Genomic DNA, 15,954 nt, shown 5'->3' on the forward strand with positions numbered 1-15,954 from the left:
ACGGCTCCTTCAATACAGTGCTCGCACAACTCTAGTTTCGTATTTTTTTTGAGTACTGTATGGCGCAGACGATGGTATAGACGAGTCCAACAACTCGGCACATTACTACGGTGAAGTACGGTAAGTACGCTAAATGACCTTTCACCAGATGCCGCCCCTTTGGTTACATAATATTCTGCCGGTTTAAATCCCATCTCCAGGGCTGGATTCCTTTCGAACTATATGGCGGTGTAGGCTATATATAAAGGCGGTAGGGTCAACCACTTTTACTTGTAGGTATTTGTTTTGACTTTGATATATTTTCGTGATTTGGTCTCAATAACAAGACAATTTTTCGATCAAAAATCTCAACAGGTGAGACTATTGTCTCATGAGAGGCCTCCCTGATATCCCACGCCCATTAGGAATGTCCCCGGAAAATGAAGGCAAGAGTGGACTCTCCGGGTTTTCGAGAAACTTTCGAGAAACTTTCTGTGGAAATCTCACCGTTTTCCCTGAGACATCGCCGAATTTGTGGGGCTTTCAGGGGGCTAAATATTATGTCTAGAGTTTTACACTTCCCTTGGAATGGCCCCGGGGCAACTAGATTACCCATCTCGTATTCTGGCGAAGCTAATTGAAGGTTCCACAGCTTTGGATTCCTTCGAAAAGAAGGATAAGCAGAAAAGGCCCCGAGTATAAAGTGCTGAAAGATGGCCATGCTCTCTATCAAATCAGCTGAGATACTTCATTCTATTTCACTACCTTGCAATTGCAGCGAGAATGAAGCTGAAACTCCTCCTTAGCTTCGGCTGCTTGGTAGCCGCTGTGGCTGCAGATGCCTCTTATGAGGATTCCGATATGTCAAGCCAGTTTCTCGCTGCGTCAATGCCCAACTTTCTCTTAATCATGACCGATGATCAGGATCTGAAGTTGGACTCCCTCTCCTATACGCCATTGACTATGAATCATATGGCAAAGAAAGGCACAACCTTTGCCAACCATTTCGTCACTACCGCTCTGTGCTGTCCGTCTCGTGTCAGTCTGCTCACTGGGCGCCAGGCACATAATACGAACGTAACCGATGTCAACCCACCCTGGGGTAAGCCAGAATTTCCTTTTAATTTTCTGATTCTTCCGTTTGATTTACATCTGACGGATATTTTAGGAGGATATCCCAAGTTTGTTGAACGCGGGTTCAATGAGAACTATCTTCCCGTTTGGATGCAACAGGCTGGCTATGATACCTATTACACTGGAAAACTGATGAACGGTCACTCTCTTGAGAACTATGACAGTCCTCATGCTGCAGGCTTCAATGGATCAGACTTTGTTCTGGACCCTTACACCTATGACTACATGAATGCCACGTACCAGCGGAATCACGAAAAGCCTGTCAATTACCTGGGCCGTCACACGACTGAGGTTCTCCGCGAGAAGGCAATGGGATTCCTGAGACGACGCTATAGCTGGTGAACGACCTTTCTTCATGACTGTGACACCCATCGCACCTCATTCAAACATGAATGGGACGTATGGAGGTGGTGCGGGTCCATTGTGGATGGACGAGCCCATTCCTGAAGAACGCCATAGACATCTCTTCCCAGATGCGAAAGTACCTCGAACGGCCAACTTCAATCCCAAACACGTGAGTGCCTCTTATGACATGTAAAGTTTTGGTACCTACTAACAAAATCCCTTTACAGCCGACCGGTGTGAGTTGGATCCATGACCTTCCATACCGAAATCAGACCGTGATAGAGTACAATGACCATTATTATCGCCAGCGACTTCGTGCTCTTCAGGGTGTCGATGAGCTAGTCGACAATCTCATCACACGTCTTGAAAAATCGGGAAAGATCGATAATACGTTCATTATTTACACCTCGGACAATGGTTTCCATATCTCCCAGCATCGGCTTCCCCCCGGGAAAACCTGTGGCTTTGACGAAGATATCCGAGTTCCTTTCATGATGCGCGGGCCTGGTATCCCAGAGAACCATGTGGAGAACACTGTTACCACGCATATTGACATTGCTCCCACGCTCTTCCAGCTCGCCGGGCTTCATCCGAGATCTGACTTTGATGGAACACCAATTCCAACTTCTAAGTCTACAGGTGATCTCCATGAGCATGTCGCAGTTGAATATTGGGGACAGGCGATGCTCGAAGGTGGCTTGTCAAATCTTGGTAGGTCTGCGCCTTGCCTCCCTCCGTCTATCTAATACTAATGCTTATAGGGTCCCCCACTGTACCTAATAACACCTACAAGGCTGTTCGTCTGTTTTCCACTGACTATAACTTGTTCTACTCCGTGTGGTGTAATAACGAGCATGAGCTCTATGACTTGACTGTGAGTTTTCTTTGGAACAATGTAGGTAGATTAACTAAGCTGACCAAATGTTCAAAGACGGACCCTTACCAGGTGCATAATCTCTGGACGGGAGATGCCCAAAAGGTTGATATTCTCGGGCATCCAATGAGGGAAGTAATTCCAAGATTGGATGCCCTCCTCATGGTACTCAAGTCATGCCTTGGCTCCGAATGCATCAAGCCCTGGGATACTCTACACCCGGATGGCTCAGTGACGAGCCTTAGAGACGCACTGGATGATAAGTATGATATCTTCTATCAGTCCCAGCCAAAGGTCTCCTTTGGTCGCTGCGCCTATGGCTATGAGATTGATGCCGAAGGACCCCAGCATGCCCTCAGTTTCAGAAATGGGTACGGTTTAGAGGCCTGGGTTTGAAGATTGAATGTGTGTGCCAACATTGAGCATTTAGTATATAAAATTAGACAGTAGGTGCTCCAATTTCTGGTCCGGGAGGTATACTCGGACGCTGTCATGGGTTGGGCAATCTATGTATCCAATTGGTGGGTATCTTTCGAGGGGTATATGCAATCATGGTGCTAGGCCAAGTCATGTTAATCCTGATTTTCAAGCGGAGAATGCGACCATGACTCATTGGTTTTCTAGTATCTGCAGGCAAAGATGGGATATCAAATCTACTGTACCAGTCTCCTTTTCGAAATTCACAAGTTGCTTTGGAGCCTCACTGTACTAGCAATGCCCAGATGCCAAGTTCGCCGACTAGTGGGTCCATTGGACCCACAGCATTCTTGGCGTCCATCGACCCATCCCGCAGACGCAGGTATGTCCAACGGCAAAGCTGGGATTCCTGAGATTACAGCCTTCAATCATTTGCCATCCTGGCACTGAAATCATGTGATATTTCAATAGCTAAGTGAAAAGAAGAATGATTGCTGGAAGCAATCACTTTTTTGAGGATAGGAGGAATAAACATAGATCCAACGAGTTCGTGACCTGCCTCGACAGAGGCTGCCTCAACCTCGCGTGCGGTGGCTCGGAGTTTCCCCACAGAAGAGGCTGCGATTTCCCATACGCTGCCCATCGATTTGAGAACGCCTATGTTCAACGCCAAATATGAGTAATGCTTCCCAAATGGCTGCCCGATAGGGGCAGCCAGAACAGTCACCTGGATTACAGAGCTGAGGACGAGAGTACAAGCAAAAAAAGGAGAATGACCTGTCACGGACGTAGAAAGAGAGGCGAGCTTAGAAAGTTCGACAGCTGCGTTGACAATTTTCGCTGTGTGTGTTTGGGCATTCGGCGAGGGGATGCTATAGGTGGAGGCCTGGAACAAAACACCTCGCCGGTATTTGGGAGGAAGGAGACTAAGAAGGATTTCGGGAAATGGAGGTAAATAGAGGCGCAATGCATGATCATAGCCGACTGGAAGTCAATTTGATTCACTTTTCCATCCATCTGGAGAATAGTGCTGTGGTCGCTGGGCCATCGGTGAAACCAAGCCGAGATCATTGAATCCAGTACCTCCAATGTGTCTTCACTAGCGTGTGTCTCGCAGGCGATAAGACATCGTCGGAGAATGAGTGTCGCCTCGACACGATAAGCAAGTGCTGAGATGCGATCATCATCAGAGAATGCCCGGTAGCCCAAATCCTTCGCAGATATAGAGAAGACCCCAGGGTGACCGCCCAAAAACTTCTCATCTTCAGATGGCAGGGACACATCAGGCGTCTCCATGTTGAATTGTAAAGTCCCTCCAACTTGCACGGCAGCGAGTAGAGTGTCCACGGTGAAAATCTCCCACAATGTCCGCCTCATGCTTTCAGCACGAGCGGTGTTCTGCATCTCGACAGTTTCGGAGAGCTCTCGGCAATGGAGTCCGAGCCTGAAGCTGCATTCAATAGCCGAGCCAATGCATTTCTTTGCGCATTCAGGGGCTTTACGGCCATGAAATAGGATGCTCAAAAGAAGATATGCTTGTGCTTTTTCCAAATCAAGTTCAGCGTTTTCAGTGGCAGCCCAAAGATCGTTTGAGCATTCAGGGGTTTGGCCAGGCGAAAGATGATACAACCCAATGAACTCGATGATGTTCACGAGATACTGAGGTGGTGAAGACATAACCCAGAGATCAAAGGGCGGCAATATTGGATGTGCAAGGTGGAAGTACTCGTAGAATATCTTAATCAAATGGATTCTCATTTGGGGTAAACCCTGTGGAGGCTCTGGCATGTAGGCTGGGGTAAGCTCGCTTGACGCCATAAGAGGTAATGAGGCATCAGGGAGAAATGAAGTTTCTTCAATGCTCGGGGCATAGCACGTATCGAGGCATGAAAATTCACTCGGTTGTCCTCTCCGCCCTCGACGTGATGGAACGAAGTGACAAAAGAGTGATAGAGTACGACACCGGTCACATCCCTCTAGGTTACCGTCGCATTTGAGATGTTTCTCGCGACAGTTAAGACATGCAACTGAGGTAGCCGGATTTGTGCTTGTCTGGCTGGGAGAATCCATTTGGGTTATGTTAGTGAAGAGAAAACGCTAGGTCAAGGCTCGATCCGAGATTCCAGGGCTAGTCGATGTGTGGCAAATGTGGCTGGCGGTAATGGAGACGCGTGGTGAAGCTATAGCAAAAATTCAATTGAAATGCTCCAGATTTGCATAACTTCAACGCTGCATCAGACTAGGCCCCTCGGCCAGGGCGGGCTGCGCCCCGATGAGTCATCCCGAACGGGCCCATCCGGTGGGCACAGATAGGTACCTATGTACCTGGATACATACATTGTAGGTTAGACTCTAATACTTTCTGTCTTGATACAGTGTTAGACTCTACTGGTTATGAAGCATGGAGCACAATATGTTGATATTGTGCCTACGGGTACTGCGTAAAATTATGTAAAGTGAGGGAGCGACTATGGAAGATTTCAAAGACACGGTAGTCCGTTGACAATTTGCATGGGCACCTTCCTATGTAGGTATAATATACTTTCTATTGGCGGCAGCATCCTGCCTCGTCAACAGAGTTGGAAAGTCTGCAAAAACATGAGGCAGTAATAGGTATGTCCGCACTTGCCATGGCAAGATCTCGCTGCGTGCGAATAAACAGAGCTTCGGGTTCCTTCCCGGATCTCACAAAGCACTCATACAGCCCGTGCAAACCCCATACATTGTTTAGCCGCGCCCGGCGACGAGGAAAGCCCGGTTTCAAGCCAAGATCTTCCCTGAAGACGATTTCAGCCTCTTCAACATGATTCTGTTCTAACAACAGTGCGCCAAGAGCATGACGCGACGGTTGAATCCATGCAGGTGGGTCCGCGTATGGGAGAGCATCTTCCAATTCAACCGCTTTTCTGAGGCTGGAAAACGCTAGTAAATAGCGTCCTTTGCGATACTCAAGCTCTCCTTCCAGCATAGCCATAGCAACCTGTAAGACATCAATCTCACGGCTTGGCAGGCTTCCCAGCCGAGACGAAGGGACAGCGGCATGAGCAGCTCTAAATTGTAACAGGATTTGCTGTGCTTCTTCGATCCTACCGAGAACACTCAATGCAATCCCCTTTGCATAATAGACCATTGCGACGGTGGAGCAAAGCAGAGTCTTATCTTCCGGAAGGTCCAACTGGAGGATATCATTCCAGCGCCCAAATCGAACCAGCACGTGCGGCAATATGCCCAAGTAAGCTTCAGCCCAGTCAGCCAAAGGAGGGCTGGTAACCGACAATAAACTTGGGGTCAAAATTTCACCAATCACCCTAGCAGCTGAAAGAGCCTCGGTGAAGTTACCCAGCATAATAGCAGCATATGATTTGGCATAGGCATTATGCGCCCTATACATCGTGTACATGACGGAACTGTGTTCACGGGCAAAGAACTTGTTATCGGCAAGAATAGCGGCATCATTAGCCATCAATGCGCCGCGATAATCGCCGCAGGCAATGTCGATGTGGCTTGCCATATGGAGGAGATGAGAGCCGTCGGGCACGACGCGACGGAGACTGTCGGCGGCCTTCAAGGCGATCTCGGGGAACGGTGACATCTCCATTAAGTGGATATAAAGGTGACAGAAAGCCGGGTGCTCCATGCCCCCCTTCCGAGCCATTGCAGGCTCTAAGGCTTGACGAGCCTCGACGGTGCATCCCGCAGGCTCGCCTGTTTTGACATTCCACAGATCTCTAGGTCGTGTGCACATGAGAGCTTCAATGAAGAGAGCAACGACATCTGGGTCTTCCGGGCTGAGAGTGTAGACAGAACGCATCTCGTTGACATATGCATGGTTTAACGCGTTCAAGTCGAGTGGCATCCCTTTAACTGGAAACCTGGCTGCCAGGGCTTTGATCAGGGCATATTCAATGGGTGCTTTCTCTGACTTCTGGGATAGTTCTTGGGCAAGCTTCAATGCGACACTTGCAGTCTCGACCGTCTCATCGAAATCTCCCTGGTCGAACCGGCTCCAAGCTTTGTTGTAGTTAGGTCCTAGAGCGTAGGCCAGACCCCAATAGGCCATGGCGCAACTAGGGTCAGATTCTGCTGCTGTTTTGAAGCATCGTGCGCCTTCTTCGTGGTTGAAAGAGTAGGACCACTGCAATCCACGGTCAAACCATAACTGCGCATCGCTCACGGTAGTGTTTATTGGACGATGGTATGTGCCCAGGTTGTAATAATCTGCTCCTTTATTCTGCGGATCGATGGCAGACCTGTAAATTTCTCAGCTGATGTGGGGCTTATTGAAGGGTCCCAAAAGCAGATCTTACCCCATATTTGGTGTTGAAGAATCTCTTAGACTTCACCCGATTTAACTCCAAAACTTTGACTTGAGTGTTCTAAGATACGCACTCTTATAACTGCTATTAGAGGGGGCAATGCACCGACACAACATGATATACCCAAAAGCGCCCAGTGCATTGCTATCAGATGAACCCTTGCATCAGGTTCCACCAATTCGCCGACCTTTTCGGGTCTCGGAATCCCAAGCCCAAAGCCCGAGCCTGTGGCCATGCACGAACGTGACAACATATTTGTCATTCCGATATATCGAGGTCTGGTAGAATCCATGCCTAGGTAGTGTCAATCTCTTACTCTACTCAGCTTTAACGTATCATGACCATTGGCAAAGATATCCAGCACAAGTAGAAGCTGATTCTTAGTCTTGATTAACAAAGGCAGTCTTGGTTATTCCGAGTAATTAGATGTTTAGTCTAATTGAAAGCCAACGAAGGCGCTTGGTGAGTCGGTATGCTCATTCTGGAACGAAAAATCAAGACTATGCCTTTGATCCTTTCTTCTCTTTCCGAAACTTCTTAGGCTCATACTCCTGTAAGTCACCCAAACAGGGTGCCACGAACAGACTGCGATTGAAGACACCCTTCAGAGTGAAGAGCGATACCAGAATCCACAATAATAGAACACAAACGGATAGTATCTAGGGTTATTTAGCAGCTTGAAGATGAAACATTCGACGTTGAAGTAGCATACTGTGCCTAGGACTCTGAAGAATCTGGAGGGCATCTCTCGGCCCAGCTGGTTGGTGCAGGTTGTAAAGACGCCGAGCGGGAAGGTAAATGCCCACCATCCAAGGTTGAATGGAAATTTCTTCGACCGAATAATCGCTGCCACTGCGAAAAACAGCCATAAACAGCCAAATGACCACAGGAGAAGACCTATTAGGAAGCCGATATCGTAGAACGTATCGCCTGATCCGGGTCTCAACGTTCCTGTAAGCGGGAAGACCTTTTGTGCAGCCATCCCCAACTTTTGAATCCTATACAGAAAAGAATATTGCATTAGTGTGTGGAACAATCATATCTTCTAGCCATTTTGAGGCTACTCACCCAAAGCCTCCTTGACCAAGAGGACCAAGGGGCAAAAACGTGCTAACAATAACTGCTTTCGCTGGTAGTTTGTATAGCATAAGGCGCATCAAATAAATGACGATGACCATCATCGCTAGAGGCACTCCAACGCCCCATAAAACATAACTCACGACGATAGTCCCTAGAGCATACTGAGCATTTGGGAGTATGTCAGCCATAATACCTCCCGATGCCGCCGCAACGACACAAGACACAATAGGAAGCAGCCAAGCGGCGCCCATTGTCTGTAGCTCGATGTCGGCCATTTGAGTCATCCTAGAAAGCGAGTCAGTCCTAACAGTACTTTCCAAAGAATGAGTTGTATTCACAGCATACATAATAAATGGCATTCCGAAGCATGTCATTACAGACACAACAACGTCGGCAATCCACAGACCCCAGGCAAAGTAAACAGCCCAGTCTCCCCACGCCGGTACGCAGACGTAGCAAATCATATTGATAATTGTAGCAAGCCCCATGGGAAAAGTTCCGAGGAAAAGAGACTGCGTGGGATGAGTTACCATGAGGTAAAAGATTTTCGGGTAGAGGACATAACGTAAGATCGTGATGATGAGGAAAATTATGAAGAGGAGAACATTCAAAGCGAATATCACCACTGATATCCAGTATAACCATCTGCCGTTGTAGGGTAAAGTGTTCAGCAGAATGGAAGTAATCCCCGTGCCCATATTGACTGAGAACCAACTTAGGAAGCAGAGTTAGCGAGGTTGACAACCTACGCTCGAGTTACTTACGCGGGTGTGAAATTCCGCACAATACGGCGCCAGCCATGGTTATGTTTCAACTTGGTTTGGGTAAGAATCTCCATTCTCACTTTCCGGTGACTCTGATATTACTTACATTCGTCTCTTGAATAGCCTCGCTGCCGTCAGGTAAGACCTCGTTTTTATTGTCTCGTAACGCCATCGTACCAAAATAGGTTTGAGTTAATTTCTGAGATATTCGGTACTTCAACGGTCATTGATAGAGGAAAATCCATTGAGTTTGATATATTCTGTCGCGATTCAAATCGTTTAGAGTACAAAATAAAAGTGCAAACGAACAAGGCAGATTTTTTTGAGGACTTACGAGTCGAGACCAATGGCTACCCCTTCATAGTTCAACATAGTCATAGGTACCCTAGGTATATGATGATTCACAGAATGATGATTCATACTTGAGCCTTGCCCCCGGGAGGCGGGTGAGGTCGGCGACACTAACGCCCTTTGGGGGATCAGGTGGGTCTATGTGGGCCCTAGAGGTAGCCAATGAGAGACAACCTGGCACCGCCCGGATATTTTACGGGCTGCTATGAGCTTCCAAGGTTAACAAGAATTTCGGAGAGATGTTCAAGATCATTACCTTCAGCATAGATAACTACTGAGGCTCGAGAAGAAGCAATTCCCCGAATCTCTGAAGTCCAGCATATGCCCACTTAGGAAACCGGATTACCCGTGGACGGTTTAACTGATTATCAGCCAAACCTTGCGGGGTAACTATATGCAAGAGAACACAATTTGTGATGTAGACTGTCAAGTCGCCGAAGTCATTGGAGTTCGGGGACTTATTCATCTGATTATTCCTGCGATCCAGGTCATGTGTATTCAAGGTCCACGGGTACTATTTCCGCTGACAATTCACTTCGCCTCAACATTTATAATAAAGTCCCGGTGGGCTGCACAAGCCGAAAGCCCACCGGCCCCACTCATGTATGGCTTGGGCAGCACCCCTCTCCATACTCCTCTCCATATATATATCAAACCCACTACGTCCGTAGATTGAAGGCCCATCAACTCATATAGCAAATCTTCCATATCTGATCACCCTCTCACCGACTCCACATCTCATCATGTCTTCCACCGTCAAGTCATTCCGTCAACTCATCGGCATTCCCCCTTCCACGGCCTCCACCAGTGATTCGACTCTCATCATTGTCGACGCTCAAAACGAGTACGCCACAGGCCTTCTGACAGTTGAGAAAGTCGCCGAAACTCGCAAGGTTATTGCCAAGCTGCTGGAAAAATATCGACAGAATGGCAATGGCAAGAACATTGTCCACGTCGTGCACGAAGTGCCTGCCGGCGCACCCGTCTTCACACCCGGCACTGCTCTCGCTCAGGAATTTGAAGAGCTGACACCTAAGCCGAACGAAAAGGTGGTCACTAAGAACTTCCCCAGTTCTTTTGCTAAGACCGATCTGCATGATTACTTGCAGGGACTGGGAGAAGTAGGTCAGAAGATTGTACTGGTTGGCTACATGTCACACGTTTGCATTTCTACCACTGCACGTGCCGGTAGTGAACTTGGTTATGATGTGCTCGTTGTGCGGGATGCTGTGGGCGATCGCAACATCCCTGGTGCAGATGCGGAGACTGTGGTCTCCGTGGTTCTCAGCGAGTTGGCCGATGGCTTTGCCACAATTGTCTCTGAAAGTGAGATCAGCTTGTGATCTAGTTGGGTGGATACTGGTATCTTGTACATACTTATGAACAACTCAAACCTCTTCTGCGTTGAACCGATCTCGTCATCATTCTGCGCGTAAGATATTTAAACTCAATTCGGGGGACTGTCCACATTAAAAGCCGATTCGAGGGGTGCTAATGATAAACGTAGACCGAATTTCTTCTAACACGATTGCGAAGCGCCCATCACTGACCTAGAAGATTCGTGCGAGGAATGGAAAGCTTGACTGGATTACTGGGCAAACCCGTCATAAATGTAGGACACTGGAATATGGAGAAAACATAGAATAGCATTGCACTTTCTAGTCCCGATACTGACTCTTCTCCAACCACGCCCCCTTTCGCTAAACCAGCCAAACCCCCAGCACAAAACCGAACCCATACGCGTATTTCACCCAGCTTAGATGATTTCAACCCTTCTCTTCAGTTATGATAGCAATATAACACAGATTATTCAAGGTCCAACCCATCCTGCCTTGGACGGCTACCCATCCTGAAAATGTTCAACAGGACCAACTTGATTACATATTTTGAGCTCCGAATAGCTTAAGATTCTAATGAGATATGCCGATCTCTTAGCTGGCCAGGAATGATGTGGATCACAAAACAATCTAAACAGAGATTTCTCACACCTTTCCCCAGATATCAGATACCTAGCATTTCCATGAAACTTTCCAGGCAGATGAACCACCGAAACCATCCCTTCAGTGCCAATGTCCCTGGATGACACTGAAGTGTTCGTTAACAAGTCAAGTTCGTGACGTTTTAGTTTGCAACTCCACAAGAGCACCAGGAAAAGGAAAGCACCTATATACATGAAGCCAGTAAACAATTGCGTGCCCAAATATCCGCGGAACCCGGGTGTGCGAAGTACAAGCCCAATGGCTTCACCGACTGTATTCAATCGTCAGTCACATAGTCAAGTTAGAAGGGGCTCATGGGGGAAAGGCCATACAGGTTGCAGGAATAGCGCAGGTCAACCACATTATAGTTAAACCTGATTGGAGGTCATCCAGGCCGACCACCTGGTGACAGTTAGCATAGGACATAAAACTTAGCTTGAACAAAAAGCAGACTCACAGTCCAAAAGGTGCCAAAGAAGATACCCGCAAGTAAAGCAAAGATTGTAAGTGATGCATATGGTCGAGCAAATACTCATAGCAAAAGGCAAAGCAAGCCGCTAATGCAAGTAGCAAAGGCAGCCATATTGGTACGTCCAATTCGATCACTCAGTAGACCCACGGTGGGACGTCCAAACATCTGTCCAATGTTCATAACAGCCGTGACAATAGAACCTTGCGTCGAAGTCAGGCCAACACTTCTTCCGTAAGTGGCAGGCGAGAACCAGATAACCATGAGCCCCATCACACTGAAGAAGCTCCATCCGATAAACAACCACATTTCGTAACGGAGATAAAGTCGGAAGTTGATTTTTGGCATTTGGTACGCCCTGACCCCCTGCGGCCTCCTATCCCGAATGACGAGCACGCAGATAGCGTTGACTACCAACTGAACAATTGCCAGGATACGATAAGACCATGGAATGCCAAATCGCGCTAGCATAGCATGCGTGGCTAGAGAGTAAATGATCCCACAAGTCCCGGTACCAGCGGTGCATATGCCTGCTGCAAGACTGCGGTGCTTTTCAAAGCATTGGGGGATCAAATAGGTCGTTGAAAGGTACTGCATTCCCAGTCCCCAGCCAAAACAGACGCCCTGGCTCAAGTATAGCTGCCAGATTTCTGTGCTCCAGGATGCACCTAGCAGTTCAGCGGTCTCTAAAAGACTCCGAGGGCGAGTGTCGTCTTGATGCCAAAACGGTGATGGAGGATTGTGACTAGAGGGGATATGACGAGCACATGTGACGCTGAAAGACCCCCAATGAAAGCGTAATCCAGTGTTCTTGCCCCCGCAAATGTCGAATGCGAAGTAAGATAGGCTAGAAACACGCCATAGCTCTAAGGATCTATTAGCCTTCTTCCATGTCACTCGATTCTCAACGATTGGGTTTACCCACGGAGAGGATTTTCCCCAGTGGGCATTATTCCAGAAAACAGCGACGACCATAACCCAGGTCTGGGGGCCATCAATATTGGACCAAATCATAGAAGATAACTGTTTCATGCAAGAAAAACTTTCTGTTTGAATAGGTCGATGCGTGTATGTTGTTTCCGGAGGTGAAAGGGGCCAAGAGGCGCCAGTTCAGCCTGATCGTATATACCGAAATGAAGAATATCGCCGAGGAGCCGTGGCAAATTCTGACGGTTTGAAAGCCTCGTGAGCTTCATCATTAGGCTGTGGAGTTCGGTGGGATGGGCCTGTGGGATAGTGGGATGATGACTGAGGCGCAAGACGCCCGTGGGCACACGAGAGTATAAGTATTTCAAAAGCATTATCAATGCGAAACATTTTATATTAATATCTCATATTACTCTCCACTATGAATTTTTCATCAGAGCTATAGCTTATGAAGAAACTGACACACGGTTAACGGTTTGTCATGTCATACATGGTCCACGGTTGGATGAAGAACGAGGTATCAGGAATGGCAGACTATATAAGTCCAGAAAGCACTGCTGCTCGGCTTTTTACCTCACATTCTTCAGTTTGTCATTGCATCAAGTCAATAATCCACACCAAAAGTCACCTCAACCCAACGGCACTATGTCCACCTTCAAAGGCAATGTTTCCATCACCCACATCACGACTGCCACGGCGATCATCAACATTGATGGTGTGCGATTCCTCACCGATCCTGTATTCTGCCCTGCAGGCTCTGAATATGTCTACGACGGTTGGTCCAAGGCCCCCAACCTTGGGGACTTCGGTTTCGAGGGTCAGCCTCCACCGGGAATTCTACGCAGCTTTGACGGACCAGCCCTCCAATTGCACGACATTCCACCCATTGACGCGGCCTTGCTCAGCCACGAAGATCACGTCGATAACCTCGACCCTCTAGGCCGCCAGCTGCTCAACGGCCGCCATGTCTTCACCACACCTGATGGTGCGCACAACCTCCAGCCACGCCCTGGCGTCGTCGGCCTTCGCCCTTGGCAGACCGTCTCGGCCAGACTCGGAGACAAGGATTTCCGCATTACCGGCACCCCCTGCAAGCACTTCCCTGGTGGCGAGGTGACCGGTTTCATTGTCGAGTGCGACTCCTTCGGCGTTAATGAGGCCGGTCTGCCCAATGTGGTGTACTTCTCCGGAGATACTGTGTGGATTGACGAGTTGGCGGAGATCAAGAACAAGTGGCATGTTTCTGTCGCTGTCTTGAACCTGGGAAATGCGCTATTTGAGCACCCTAACGGTGTTCTGCAAATTACCTTCGATGGGAAGCAAGCTGCTCACTTGATGCGTGTGCTAAATGTCGACCAGATGGTTCCTATCCACTTCGAATCGTGGCAACATTTCACTGAGCATCAGGCGGATTTGGCAAAGGTCTTTGATGACGAAAAGGTGTCGGATAAGGTGCTCTGGCTTACTCCTGGCGACGAAACCCCGGTGCTGGTTGGCTAGTGCGTGTGAAGGTGAATGTTCTTTGTGGCAATGTGTATGATCAACCAAAGATTAGAAAAGTCAATTACGTTCTTGATGTTTACTTCGATTCATTGAATTATTTCTCTCCCTAGCGGAGGTCCAGAGCAATAGAAATTCAAAATAGCTGTGTTGTGACAAAAAGCAGTTTCATGGACAGGCTATAACACGGTAGAACTTTCTTCAAACCGGATTTTGAGTCAATTCCACCAATTTTCGTCAGTTTCCAATAAAAGTCCGCTTTGTGAAATCCATTTGGTACCCCTAGGGTCATCCGATTTATCTTCTCTTCTAGAGTATATCAAAAGAAGTCGAGCCAATTCTGCATTCGAGCTAGCATGCCAGAGATTCTTCTTATCTGGCATAGGAAATTGTAGATCAGAGAGGCGAAGAAGTCGGCCATCGGTCTCACCAGACTCTCCCAAGCAACTCCCCCGTCCACAGAGCCGAGAAACCTTGTACAAGGCCAAACCGAACCTTTTGATCTCTTCGACCCCCACCCACATGCAGGTAATGGACTCCACATGATGATACCTTGTAAGCATATTGGGATAGTAGAATATGTTGTTTTGTAGACAGGTTTCGATCAGAGCGGAAAGGATTTGACGGTCAGACAGATGTAAGGTCAGGCTGAGGTTAAGTTCGAGACCAATCGGAACCGATGCCAGTAATGAGAATATGATGTAGAGAAGAATGCCTTGGTAGGTTGCAATCGGCCATCGTGAAGTTGGCCTGCCTGAAGCTTCGTTATCGTGCTCCCCTTCCACCGGCAATCGTCCCCAGTTGTCCTACGAATGACCATCAACGAACTGGACAATCTTTCAGGTCGGACGAGTGCCACTAGGTAACTTACCCGCTGTGCGGAAATCGCCAGTCCAATCTTGGAACGCAAGTTCCGAGCATTTTGCCGCGCCGCCGGGCTCCCACTGATCCAGAGTCCAATCATCAACACTGCCTGAAGCAGCAATGGGGGCTCGTCAGGAACACTGAATGTGTGTCGATGCAGAATTGGCCAGTGCGGATGAAAATGCGCGAAGTAAAGATGTATATAATGGTCAACTCTGGCATTATTCTCGAGGGAAGTATTGATCGGATCATTTTCACCACTGCACTCCAAGAGTTCTTCTTCGGGATCCGGTAGTGCGGGCTCGATATCGGGGAGATCCGGACCATCAAAGATGCATAAGTTTCCCTTCAAAGAGCACTCTGTGCATGGCGAGCCTCCCTGGCATCGTGTTTTGGCCATACGACAACTCCTGCAGGCCTGTGTGGCGCGAGCGAGAGATCGTCCGGGGACTTCATGATCGCGACGAATATGACGTCGAAGGCTGTCACTGTATAGCTATTCATTATCAAATGATCAATTGTATCTGGAATCAAGGATCACTCTACCTGCGAGAAAAGGCACGACCACAAACTGGACAAGTGCGAAGGTGATTTCCACGATGTTGCGCTTCGTGGCGTCGGAGATGCTCTTTACGACGGTAGCTCGAGGTACAGCCGGGGACCTGACATTGAAACTGTGCCATCTTGTCACTGTAGTCCCTAGAAAGGTGATGTGAAAGGTTATCCTGTTAACATGACTACGTTGTTTCCAGGGCCGCCCACCGGATGTCAGCCCACCGGATCAAGAGTGGGGCCATTTTCGCCATCTACGAGTTCATCTCTTCCACACAAGTCGTCCTCTCTCTATGAGCTTCGTCTGATAAAATCTAGTTCAATAATCTGATATATCTGGTACAAGGTTAAAGGGACATATGCAAGATAACCCTAGGTCTTTTTTTTGGATTATCTTAAATTT

The 15,954-nt window shown here is 48.1% G+C and overlaps 8 protein-coding genes across 8 annotated transcripts; 4 read left to right on the forward strand and 4 right to left on the reverse strand.

The window, feature by feature from the left end:
* Positions 1 to 762: 762 nt before the first annotated feature.
* N7519_010376 (uncharacterized protein) lies at positions 763 to 1,455 on the forward strand (the record flags this gene model as incomplete). The annotated part of the gene is made up of 2 exons (XM_057297149.1): positions 763 to 1,081; positions 1,148 to 1,455. 2 exons carry the CDS (start codon positions 763 to 765, stop codon positions 1,453 to 1,455), a joined length of 627 nt encoding a protein of 208 aa, XP_057145031.1.
* A 13-nt stretch (positions 1,456 to 1,468) lies between these two features.
* On the forward strand, positions 1,469 to 2,728 carry N7519_010377 (uncharacterized protein; the record flags this gene model as incomplete). The annotated part of the gene is made up of 4 exons (XM_057297150.1): positions 1,469 to 1,627; positions 1,686 to 2,169; positions 2,220 to 2,332; positions 2,390 to 2,728. 4 exons carry the CDS (start codon positions 1,469 to 1,471, stop codon positions 2,726 to 2,728), a joined length of 1,095 nt encoding a protein of 364 aa, XP_057145032.1.
* Positions 2,729 to 3,173: 445 nt separating this feature from the next.
* Positions 3,174 to 4,567, reverse strand: N7519_010378 (fungal specific transcription factor domain-containing protein; the record flags this gene model as incomplete). Its single annotated transcript, XM_057297151.1, has 2 exons — positions 3,174 to 3,675; positions 3,735 to 4,567. The coding sequence occupies 2 exons, from the start codon at positions 4,565 to 4,567 to the stop codon at positions 3,174 to 3,176; spliced, it is 1,335 nt and encodes a 444-aa protein (XP_057145033.1).
* Positions 4,568 to 5,294: 727 nt separating this feature from the next.
* Positions 5,295 to 9,081, reverse strand: N7519_010379 (uncharacterized protein; the record flags this gene model as incomplete). The annotated part of the gene is made up of 7 exons (XM_057297152.1): positions 5,295 to 6,999; positions 7,615 to 7,724; positions 7,778 to 8,063; positions 8,134 to 8,430; positions 8,491 to 8,859; positions 8,910 to 8,959; positions 9,016 to 9,081. The coding sequence occupies 7 exons, from the start codon at positions 9,079 to 9,081 to the stop codon at positions 5,295 to 5,297; spliced, it is 2,883 nt and encodes a 960-aa protein (XP_057145034.1).
* Positions 9,082 to 10,003: 922 nt separating this feature from the next.
* On the forward strand, positions 10,004 to 10,603 carry N7519_010380 (uncharacterized protein; the record flags this gene model as incomplete). The annotated part of the gene is made up of 1 exon (XM_057297153.1): positions 10,004 to 10,603. One exon carries the CDS (start codon positions 10,004 to 10,006, stop codon positions 10,601 to 10,603), a length of 600 nt encoding a protein of 199 aa, XP_057145035.1.
* A 1,168-nt stretch (positions 10,604 to 11,771) lies between these two features.
* On the reverse strand, positions 11,772 to 12,722 carry N7519_010381 (uncharacterized protein; the record flags this gene model as incomplete). Its single annotated transcript, XM_057297154.1, has 1 exon — positions 11,772 to 12,722. One exon carries the CDS (start codon positions 12,720 to 12,722, stop codon positions 11,772 to 11,774), a length of 951 nt encoding a protein of 316 aa, XP_057145036.1.
* Positions 12,723 to 13,280: 558 nt separating this feature from the next.
* N7519_010382 (MBL fold metallo-hydrolase) lies at positions 13,281 to 14,135 on the forward strand (the record flags this gene model as incomplete). The annotated part of the gene is made up of 1 exon (XM_057297155.1): positions 13,281 to 14,135. The coding sequence occupies one exon, from the start codon at positions 13,281 to 13,283 to the stop codon at positions 14,133 to 14,135; it is 855 nt and encodes a 284-aa protein (XP_057145037.1).
* Positions 14,136 to 14,353: 218 nt separating this feature from the next.
* Positions 14,354 to 15,696, reverse strand: N7519_010383 (Zn(II)2Cys6 transcription factor domain-containing protein; the record flags this gene model as incomplete). The annotated part of the gene is made up of 3 exons (XM_057297156.1): positions 14,354 to 14,941; positions 15,007 to 15,495; positions 15,541 to 15,696. Coding segments are annotated over 3 exons (1,233 nt in total), but the record flags the coding sequence as incomplete, so codon positions are not given.
* Between the last annotated feature and the right edge of the window lie 258 nt (positions 15,697 to 15,954).

Source organism: Penicillium mononematosum (assembly GCF_028829835.1).
Source record: "Penicillium mononematosum strain IBT 11891 chromosome Unknown utg000005l:1.0-9366267.0:1.0-9372171.0, whole genome shotgun sequence".
In the NCBI taxonomy this organism is placed as follows: domain Eukaryota; kingdom Fungi; phylum Ascomycota; class Eurotiomycetes; order Eurotiales; family Aspergillaceae; genus Penicillium; species Penicillium mononematosum.